Source organism: Solanum stenotomum, chromosome 8 (genome assembly GCF_019186545.1).
Source record: "Solanum stenotomum isolate F172 chromosome 8, ASM1918654v1, whole genome shotgun sequence".
Classification (NCBI taxonomy): domain Eukaryota; kingdom Viridiplantae; phylum Streptophyta; class Magnoliopsida; order Solanales; family Solanaceae; genus Solanum; species Solanum stenotomum.
Genome location: NC_064289.1, coordinates 16,257,062 through 16,268,586, shown reverse-complemented (window position 1 = coordinate 16,268,586; position 11,525 = coordinate 16,257,062). Strand labels below are relative to the sequence as shown.

At 33.8% G+C, this 11,525-nt stretch overlaps 1 protein-coding gene across 1 annotated transcript; it reads left to right on the top strand.

Moving 5' to 3' along the window:
* The first annotated feature begins 5,945 nt into the window (after window positions 1-5,945).
* Window positions 5,946-8,509, top strand: LOC125874454 (uncharacterized). Its single transcript, XM_049555347.1, has 3 exons — window positions 5,946-6,367; window positions 6,483-6,603; window positions 8,154-8,509. Exons 1-3 carry the CDS (start codon window positions 6,074-6,076, stop codon window positions 8,324-8,326), a joined length of 588 nt encoding a protein of 195 aa, XP_049411304.1. The 5' UTR covers window positions 5,946-6,073; the 3' UTR covers window positions 8,327-8,509.
* The last annotated feature ends 3,016 nt before the right edge of the window (window positions 8,510-11,525 follow it).

Here is an 11,525-nt window from a genome sequence, read left to right as displayed (position 1 = left end):
TGTATATAATCAATGTTTATACACACTTATAAAGTGCAGCTACATTATTTAAAAATTATCTAATTGATTTGTGTATGTGTTGTTTAATTATGTATAACAATATAAAAATTTATATAAGCACCTTTTGTACAATATTATACATGTATATACACAAGTGTGTACACTATTTTGAATTAAAAAAATATTCAGTATAATTATAAAGTTATATAAAATTAAACTTTTGACTTTATTAAAAGAAATACTAATTAATACTCGGTTCACTTCGATCGGTAAATCAAATTTTAAAAAAATATTGATACCCACAATGATAGTACTTTATCTTAATATATTCAAAATTTTAGTTGGTTAATTTCTTTCATTTGTGCTTTCATTTTTTTTAGTTTATTTCAATTTTCATTTTTTCATATAAAATAAATAAAAGATTTGATATTATTATTCAATTTCTCTACGTAAAATCAAATGAACAGAATAATAAAATTGATATATTTCAAAATTAAAAAAAATCTTAAAAATGGTGGAAAATCTACCATTTTATAAATTCAGCTTCTAAGATATCAAATAAATTCCCGTTAATAACATCGTTGGAGTACAAAATTTGGAATCAAAATATACAAGTAAATTTTTTTAAATTTTATTCTAATTGCAGGAAATTCAATTTCTATTAAATATAAATAAATTTCTTTCTACAACTAACATTTTTCTTTTTATAATAAACTTTAGCATTCTCAAGTCATTAGTAGCAATAATATATTTCATTTCATCTTCCATTGAATAAGAATCAGGACTTGTATCTTCTTTTACTGTGAATTTTGTTTTCAATCATTGAGGTAAGGTTCTTTTCTTCAGAGTAATTTGAAGAAAAAGTAGTGGGAAAGAGAAACAACTAAAAAATGGGTTAAAGACCTAATTTCACATAGACATGAGTTCTATTTGTATAAAAATAGTCAAGAGACCAAACATGATAAATTATTGAATACTTAAAGGACTAAAACTAGTAAATGCATAGTCAAGAGACTAACAATGATAGGTATATAATTAAGAGACCAAACATGATAATATTTTGAATAGTTAAAGGACCAAATATGATAATGTATAGTTATAGGACAATTTTAGACCTACTTTAATAGTTGAGGGACCGTTTATGAAATTCTCTAATTATGAACAATCGTAAATGAATTTTTTTTAGAAAATAGTTGAATTATTCAACTACAAATTCTAAGTCGTCGCTATTTAATACCTTACATATTTTGTGACAATTTTTTGTTGTCACTAAATCGTAGGTTGATTAGAGACAATAAAATAATTGTCACCAATTGTTTATATTAATAGTGACGAAAATAAATGTTACAATAAAATCTAAATTTTTATAGCTAAAATTTAGAATATTTTTTGACGAAATTATTTTGTGTCTAAAAATTAATTAATTTTAAGACAAAAATTGTAATGACCCTCTTGGTCATTNCGTATCGCTGGCTGGGTAGACTCGGTGATATCGGCGATCGCCCCCGGACCTCTCTTTCTAGCTGGGTTGGGAGTGTGCTGCTGGCTGGGTGTCCCCGGGTCGCTCTTTCTAGCTGGGCTGGGAGCTGACTGCATGGTAGGACGACTCGCGATATCTACCTCACTCACGGGTCCCTCTTTCTAGCTGGGCTGGGAGTGGACTGTTTGGTTGGGTGCCCCCTAGGGTCACTCTTTCTAGCTGGGCTAGGAGTGCACTGCTGCTGGGTGGAGTCTGATGGATTATCTTAGTTACTTTGGGCTGAGAGCCCGATTTTCTTCTTTCTCAGTAGACTTAGCTTTTCCGTGTACCTGTCGGGCTTATGGGGGTTCGTTCAGGTTTTATTTGAGCTTGTGCACGAGTGTATCTTCTGGGCTTATGGGGGTCTAGTTAGGTTTAGTCTAGTTGTACTTAGTTTGTTCTGGTATGCTCGTATGCTTTCTTTTCTTATCCGTTTGACCTCTCTGTGTCTAGATTCTATCTTTTCTTATTGTTTTTACCCTTTTTGCTCAGTCGGCCTATGATGCCTACTGAGTACCTGTTGTGTTGGTACTCATGCTACGCTCTGCATCTATTTCGTGATGCAGGTCCCAGTACCAGTTACCAGCGGTGATTAGTTCCAGCCTCCTTTTGCAGTTGTGATTCGGAGACGAGGGCGAGCACTTGGCGTTTTGGGGTTTGTTCTGTCTTCTTCTTTTGATTTAGCTAGTCTTGTTGCCTTTGAGACACGCTCTGTTGTGGTCCACTTTTGGGACTTGTACTCTTTATTAGATAGCTCTGTACTAGTGACTTCCAGGTTCTGGGAGGGATTTCTGTATATATTTATTTTGGGTTGCTTCCGCTTTGTTATCCTTGTTTAGATTATTATTTTCGCTAGTTTTTGCCCTTTTGCTCATTGCTTGATGTTCTGGGTTACGGGTTGACTTATCTACTAGTAGGGTATAGTAGGTGCCATCATGACTCGAGAAATCGGGTCGTGACAAAAATAATATGTCACAAATTAAAAACATCATTACTGACGAAATAATGTGTCACTGGTAACTTTAAATTCGTGACTGACAGTACTCAATAAATGGTGTCAATACATTTTTTGATGGGAAATTTTAGTGGACAAAACTTTGCTACGAACTATTATGTTTCGTCACCAAAAGTATCTGCCGTGTACATTTCAGCACGAAAAATAATTTTTGTCACTAAAAGTGAACAATTAATGACGAATTTTATGTCGTAGCTAATAATTTCATAGCTATATATCATATTTGTTGTAGTGTATATGATCATGATACTCACAAACTGCTTTTCATTTAGCTCATTAGTCGATATAGAGTTATTGTCATCGCCTTCACTAGCAATTTCATAAAATATAAATTTGATGTCAGGGACCCTGATGTTCTTTGCATGTTTTTTCTCTCTTCATAAACTTCTTTTCCTTTTCGTTTAGCATTGGTGGCGCTCCTAGAACCAATAATTCTAAGAGAAAAGGAAAAGAGATTTACGAAGAGAGTCAGAACATGTAGAGGCCATCAAGGTCTGCAACGTCAAACTTCATAAAAATGAAATTGTCAGTGAAGGATGAAGATAGCTCCATTTTGAATAATGAGATAAATGAAAAACAGTTTGTTAGCACTCATGATCGGTACAATTTATCATTTAAAGGACAAACAGATCAGTAATTGCCCGTAGGAAGTTATCAGTATAACAATTCTTTGCACGAATATCTTATATGAATCTAATGACAAGAGGAGATATATGATGACAAGAGATGTTATGAGAAATATAGTTAAATAATCATGGTTCTTTACCAGAAGATCTAGTAGTTGATATTCTAATGAAATTGCATGTGGAAACATTCTTGCGTTTCAAATGTGTGTGCAAGCATTGGCATCAAAAGTCTGAATTTCATAGAAAAGCATTTTCTTCACAAGAAAAATTGTGTCCGTCTTCTCGTTTGCTTCTTGAAAGTATCAGAGGAAGAACACACTTTGTTGTATTCTCTTTGCTTCCTAAAGAAAATAGGTTCGAGTGTATGTGAGAAATGAAAGCACAAAGAAAAAAAAATCACCTCTGAATCTTGAGATATAGTGAAAGAATGAGGAGCATATATGCCTATATTTCTAGGACTTTGAAATCTTTAAATGAGAAAAGTTGTCAACACTGTAGCACCCTTATTTAGTTTCTTACAGATTATATTATGGCAATGGAAAAGTGGAAAAAGAATAACGACAAAAAACATCAATTTAAAAGATTGAGGATTTTCTTTTTAAATATTCGCATTTAATAGTAAGAACTATAAAATGAATGAAAAATGATTTTATCAATCTAGGAAAAAATAAAAAATATATTTCAAGGCAAGTAAAGTAGTTGTAATAGATAATTCAATGTAATATTTCAAATTAAGTAGAATACACATCATAGATTGAAATTAAATTTTGAATCCTATAAGTTAGCACTTTTGTAGGTTAGAATATACTAAAAATGATATATAAAAAAATGTCCGTAAACTATGTGAAATAGGCAAAAATGTCTCTCGTTTATACTTTGATCATAAGTGCACTACTGTCAATACTTTGATTCAAAAATACTCTTGTCGTTAACACTTTGGTCCAGAAATATCCCTACGGTTACTAAATGGATCAAAAATTCCCTTTTCCGAGTAAGTATATTATTACTTTTCTTTTAAAACATTTTTTTCCTAATAAAAATATTACATTCAAAAAATCATATTCTTGTTGTCTTTCTTTTAAAGTCACTTTAACTAATAAAGTCGTAGAGAATAATTTTTTTCTTCTTAATCTCATTTTATCATTTAAATTGAATAAATTCATGTAGCTTTTTAACGGACAATTTATGTTATAAATATAAGATCGGAGTAAACTCATCACTAATTTTTTATTTAGATAACGATAAAACATAATTTTTCTTCTGTGTTAGTCAATGAGTTTTTCTATTTATGATTTTCGGTCACATATTTTCCAAAACCTTTACAGGACCCTTCGTAATGACCTATGAAATAATATGTATAGTCTCACATAAATCCACACTATTTTTTTAGTATTTAGGGGCCATTTAACAAAAATTAGACGATTTTCTCAGTTTTGTGTGTGTGTTTGTCAATGATTTTTTGGTGATATGATTTTCGGACACTTTTTTTTCAAAACCTTTATTGGACCCTCCGTAATGACATGGGAGTGGGGGTGGGGGTGGGGGGGATACGTATAGTCTCACCCTAATCTACACAATTTTTAAGCATTTATGGGTCACTCAATAGGAATTAGACTATTTTCTTAGTATTTTGTGTGTGTTTGTCAATGAACTTTTTGGTGAATTTTCGGGTACTCTTTTTTAAAACTTTATAGGACCCTACGTATTGACCCGGGGGGACAATACGTAGAGTCTCACAATGATCCCTGCCATTTTTTTAGCATTTTGTGGCCACTCAACAGAAAATAGACGATTTTCTTAATTTTTCTGTGTGTATTAGTCAATGAATTTTTTTGATGATATGGTGTTCAAACGCATATTTTGCAAACATTTATAGGAACCTCTGTAATTAGCTAAGGGGATGATATGTATAGCCTCACTATGATCCACACTATTATTTTTGCATTTAGGGATCACTCAAGAGGAATTAGGCGATTTTCTCATTTTTTTCGTGTGTGTTAGTCAATAAGTTTGGTGATATAATTTTTGGGCATTTTGTTTTCCAAAACCTTTAGAGGACCCTCCAGAATAATTTCGGAGAACAATACGTATAACCTCACCATTATTCACATCGTTTTTTTTAGCTTTTAGGGGTCATTCAACAAGAATGTGGTAATTTTCACAATTTTTTGTGTGTAATGTCAATTAAATTTTTGGTGGTTTTTGGATACTTTTTTTCAAAAAATTTAGAGGAACCTACGTAATGACTTGGGGAAACAATACGTATAGTTTCAACATGATCCACACTATTTTTTAGCATTTAGGGGACACACAATAGGAATTAGATGATTTTCTCAGTTTTTCGTGTGAGTTAGTCAATGAATTTTTTGGTGATACGTTTTTCAGACACTTTTTTTCAAAACCTCTACAAGACCCTCAGTAATGACCTGAGGGAACAATATGTATAGCATCACTATGATCCATGCCATTTTCTTAGCATTTATGGGCCATTGAAGAGGAATTAGGCAATTTTCACAGTTTTTCGTGTCTGTTAGTCAAATAATTTTTTTAATGATATTTTCAGACACTTTTTTCCAAAACTTTTACCGGACTTTTCATAATGATCTGAGGAGTAATATGTATAGCTTCACTATTATTCCATTATTTTCTTTTGCCCTATCGAATGGAGATGATGGAGTCAATCCATAAGTTTTCATTTTATTTCTTTTGATGGCATTTATATAATTACATTGAATATATTACAAACCTATTTTGTGAAAGGAAAAAAAATAGAATTTGTACCTCTCTTTCTTGCCCAACACACCATTCCCCAACCAAGTGCTTTTTTACTCATAGCATGAGTCTTTCACCTTCCAGTCCACTATACCATTTTCTTGAACAAACTGAATATTCTGAACAATAAAAACTCCATCAATGAATCCAGAAAGCTACAATAACAACAGCCAAACAAACCCCAGAAAAAGACCATTAGTAGAAGAACCTAACAATGATAAACAACCAATAACACTAAATTCCATGGTGGTAGCCATTGATCACAACAATCTCTTTTACACAGTCTGTTCTATATGTGAAAAGACTCTACCTGAACCTTCTCCAAATACCCATATCCCCAATTCTTCTTCTTCATCATCATCTTCAATACCCTTTTGCAAAAATTGCAACTTTAACTCTGCTTCTTCTGGTTCCAAACGCCTCTTTCGTGTTCTTGTATGTGAATTTTTCTTTTTCTTTTTGTGTTGTTGTGTGCAATTTTGATGCTTTTTTGTTGGTTTTTGTCAAAGATTTGATTTTTTTCTGTGGGTGATTTTGGGTTTTTTTGCAGATGTCGATAGCTACTGGGAAAAGAGTGGTTGTGGTGATAATGTTTGATAGGGCGGCTAGGGTTTTGTTTGGTTGTTCTGCTGATGAGTTCTTTGATTTTGCCAAGACTCACCCTTTTGCTGGTAACTTTGATTAATCTCCCTTTTTCCCTCTTAATTTCCTTTTTTATCTTTTAAAATTGCACTGATGCATCATTTAGGAGGTGTCTGATGGGCTGGTTATAGAGGTTTTTAGGAGAGGTAGAAGTAGGCTTAAAGAACTAGGGAGGTGATTAGATAAAATATACTAAAACACATATTTTGCTTACTACGACATTACCCTACACAAGGAGAGGTAGAAGTAGGCTTAAGAAGAACTAGGGAGGTGATTAGAAAGAACATGACACATAGTTTGCTTACTACAACATGACCCTACACAAGGAGAGGTCGAAGTAGGCTTAAGAAGGACTAGGGAGGTGATTAGAGAGAACATGACATATAATTTGCTTACTACGACATGACCCTACATAGGAAGGTATGAAAGGCGAGAATTAGGTTAGAAGGGTAGTGAGTAGTCGAGAGGTTGTCTATAGCGGGTTTTAGGAGAGGTAAAAGGACGTTTAAGAAGAACTGGGAAAGGTGATTAGACAAAACATGACATATCTTCAGCTTATTGAAGATTTGGGAAGGTATGGAGGTCAAGTATTAGGCTAGAAGGTAAGTAATCGAGTGTTGTTTTACTTTTATGTGGTTGAGACATGGGCTAGTCTACTCTCCTCATTTAGTAGTATTAGTTAGTATACCCAACGGGATTTTTCATTGGTATGTTGTTGTTTTTACTATTTCCTGCGGCTTATTTTGTTTTGTTTCTCTTGCTATTTTGTTATCGTTATTTTCTTTTCAATCTGGCTTTGATTTCACTTCTCTTGAGTGGAGGGTCTATCATAAACAACCTCTTCCAGTTTGCAGTTTACAATGGCAATTTCACTTATGCTTGAAATTACACAACGGCATTGTTTGCAGGATATTTTTGGCTGCTATAATGAGATGCTGTAGAGAGTATACTAAAATATAATATGAAAGTCAGTTCCAAAGAAAATTTAGCCGTTATAGTGAAATGTTGTTAGAGACAGGTTTGACTGTAGTAGTAAATGAAAAGCACACTTTTTATACTTGCCTCTGTCATCAATATGAGTTCTAAATTTTGTTTTCCTTATGCTTTAGGAATTCTAGGAAACAAAAAAGAATGAAAGAGGTAGGAGATGACGGGGCAATGTTTCTGTAGGAATTGAAAATTCTAATGACACTTACTCCCTCTGTCCCAATTTATGGGATAACTCTTTTTATTTGGAGATGTCCCAAGATGGTTGACATTTGGCACTATTTTATTGCCACACGACTTTCTTGACTTTCAAGTATTCTAATTTATTAATCTTATTCAAATTTCATATTTTTGTTGCAATGTTTCTCCATCTAACTATACTCCAACAATCATTTAATTATTTTCTTCTACTATTGCTAAATGTAATATATAAGTTCAATTAGTATCTTAAAATTCTCATGTTAAATGGAAAAGAGAGAGTATTTGGTCATGGTCCATAAATTTTTTTCCAAGAATCTTGTAAGTGCATCTTACAGTGTTTTGTTGGGCCATATGAAGAGGATTCTGACTTTTTGAGAATTCTTTTATGCAGCCGCGTCTGCCGGTAATGCTTTGGAGGGAGAGATGTTGAAGATCACCTTGTCCCAACCAAAGAATGGAAATGCACGACATCTACGAGTGGTATCAGTTTTTCCATTGCGGACAGGTTTTCAGCCTGTGATCGAGACCTTGAGGGAACTATATCGAGCAAGAGGCGGTTCATAGCTATTGCATTCAGGTGTTTGTGCGTCAAATGTTCTTTTGAGCAGCCTTAATGTTTGTGTACATCTCCATCGTTCAATTGACAAAAAGAACATGAATGCATCTTTTGTTAAATATTAGTTTTCTCCTTTAAACACTACTCTGAGCTTAGAAGACCATGGGGTGCGCTTCCATTATTATAGTTATGTATCTTGTGAAAGCTTTAAACGAAATGTGAAATTTAAGTCTTGGGTAGCATATCAAAGTTTGTTTGATGTGCCATCTAACAACATCAATAAACATGTGATTATGTTCCCCATTCAGTATGTTCAGCTCAATGAGGATATCTAAGACATAAATAAACAATCTTGATGTAAATGAATTGGTTTAACAGACCGGAAATGCATGGGGTCCAAGTTTATGGTCGTTCAAATTGGAGAAATTTTCTTCAAGCTTGGTATGTCGATACTGTCTGTTTCAGAGCCAGAGGAATAGGGGACCTGGATCCTGTGTAATCATCTAGGTCTATATTTAGCTGAATTGGTTGAACATACAGGACCTGTAGGCTATATTTGTTTTTTTCAAGCTAGTCCAATATTTAGTGCAGAATATGGCAATGCACAACCTGTACCAGAGTCCGAGGAATCAGGGCATTGTTCCAGCTGTTTATTTAAAAGTTTATCCTCTGACTGTGAAAATTTAACTGACGATCCTGCTGCTTGAGTATCACCACTGAAGGGGTAAAAGTATGAAATATTTGCAAGTATTGAGCAATTCACTTCAGCGTTGAAAGTGTTAGTTACATGTTCTGCTGCTGCTGGGGAAAAATCAATCTGTTTTCTTCCCCGCAATGTTGGGATATGATCATATCAGTGTTAAGGCACAGAAAATACGGAAAGCCAGTTCTTAACATCAGTTAAAGCTAGAATCAAAATTAGTTTCGTCAGTTCTTGTTGTATTGAATGGCTTGCCTGTTTATGCCCTTTTGTTATCCCCTGAATACTGTTCGATCACAGTGCTCCTTACAGGTTTGAAATGATTAATTGTTTTTACACCAGCGTGATCAACAGAATGCAAGATAGGATTAACAAATCATGAGAGTAAACAGTGTTTCACTGTATGTCATAATGCTTAATCCAACATCTTAGAAGAACATTCACCTGAAAAGGTGAAATGTATCTACATGACTTTCTATGTTTTGCTAATTTTATAAAGATGGTAAATTGTTAATCTGTTTCAGTATATGTGTTCTTGAATTGATTCTTCACAAGTTCCCATGAGTCCACCTCTGAAGCATTTCAAGTGCTGCCTTAAGTTGGTCCATTGGCACCATATGACCTGCATCGTGGACCTTGAGGAACATCAGTGGTCCATACTTCTTTTCAACACCTTTCTCCTCACCGTCTACTGTGAAAGAAACAGACGGTGCAGCCTCAAAGCCTTTCTGCCCAGACCATTCTACTGCATGCACCCAATTTGAGTTCCCTGTCCATTTCAAGAAACAATTGAGTTCATCTCTGTCCTTCGGGTGAGCACTCTTTGGTAAGCACTTTGTGTGCACCAGGTAAATCTCACACTGTGTAATAACCTGTAAATCACACAAGGGATATAAACGACACTAGGAAACCCCTATGCGACAGACTCGACTCAAAAGACAATACTGAGCAGGGCTCGATCCCAAATGTCAATATTTCATTCTTATTTTTGCCTAAATCATATAAAAGAATTCCACTCTACAAAAGCATTTGCCCTACGCATAAAAAAAAATGCACTTTGTATAGAGGTTTAATGCTCAAAAATATTGTTTTAGATCATATATTTCAAAAGCTTATTTTTTATTATTATTCTTAAATTATGATAAAATAGTAAATGATAATTTTGTGAAAACCAATTTTGTCTAAAGGAGGGACTTTTAATAATGGATAAAAAGTTTAACCAACATTATTAAAGGTATACTTTTAATACAGTATTATACATAGATTAATCTAGTTGACTCAAATAGGAATATTGTAATTACACCTTTATTTATTATTCCCTTTGTTCCATTTTACTTGGTAAAGTTTAACTTGGCACACTTATTAAAAAATGGAAAAGGGTCAAAACTACCTTTAAACTATACGAAATAGCTCAAATATACCTTAAAACTATATTTCGGCTCAAAAATACCCTTCCCATCAAACTATTGGGCCACACCTATCCTTCTAGTTAACGGAAGTATCTATGTGTGTGTTAAATGCCACATGGATGCCGCATATGCACGCCACACAGACCCCACCTCCACATAGCCGACTACGGAAAATTAAAGGGTCAAACCTATCCTTAAACTATTCGAAATAGCTTAAATATACCCTTAAACTATATTTCGGCTAAAAATTGCCCTTCCCGTCTAACTATTAGACCACACTCGCCCTTCTGTTTTACGGAAGCATCCATGTGTGTGCTAAAATGTCACATGAACTCCACATGTGCACGTCAAACACTCCACATAGATGACTTAAAGATTTAATTTCACTCTTTTCCCCTCATTTCATCCTGAAAAGTATATATTGAACCAAAAAAAAGGAAAAAACATTTGCAGAAACTTGTATACGTGAATGAAGTAGAGAAATGCAATTTGATGACCATTTCAAATACAATAAAAGAAACAATCTAAAGTATAATATAAACACACTCATTTTAACTAATCAGTTAACAGTAATTTATTATTTTAATTTCTCTTAATAAATTAATTTTGTTTAAACAAATCTTAGCGAAGCTTTCTTGTTGATTCAACTCACGGTCATGGCGCAAAATTGCAGTTGTCGTAAGAGACCTAATATACTTATCACCGAAATTCCAGGCACATGGAAGACGACTACGGCGACTTCCCTAGCGGTGGTGACCAAGCTTGTAACGACCCGAGAGGACCCCTTAGCCGTTACATGCGTATTCGACCTCTCGGAGGTCTTATACAAGCCTTAGCATTCATTCATCGCATAAATCATAAAAATCACTAAGAATTTAAAACTTTTATTCAATAAAATCATAAGACTTCAAAAGTCAACAACATTTGAAAACATCAATACGGAAGCGGAACTACTAAGTCTCTTTAGCCAATTTTAGACAAGAACTTAAAACGTACTAAGGGACACGGCCCTTTACAAATGAAATGAAACTTAAGTGTCTATTACAATGACTAAGAAGCTTCTAAACATAGTCCTCGAATCTTGAGGACATACCAAAA

Excerpts from the sequence above, each read along its gene's own strand:
- LOC125874454 (XM_049555347.1), top strand. The coding sequence starts at position 6,074 with ATGAATCCAGAAAGCTACAATAACAACAGCCAAACAAACCCCAGAAAA. Across the intron at positions 6,368-6,482 it reads AACGCCTCTTTCGTGTTCTT|ATGTCGATAGCTACTGGGAA; the intron begins GTATGTGAATTT and ends GTTTTTTTGCAG. Across the intron at positions 6,604-8,153 it reads CAAGACTCACCCTTTTGCTG|CCGCGTCTGCCGGTAATGCT; the intron begins GTAACTTTGATT and ends TCTTTTATGCAG.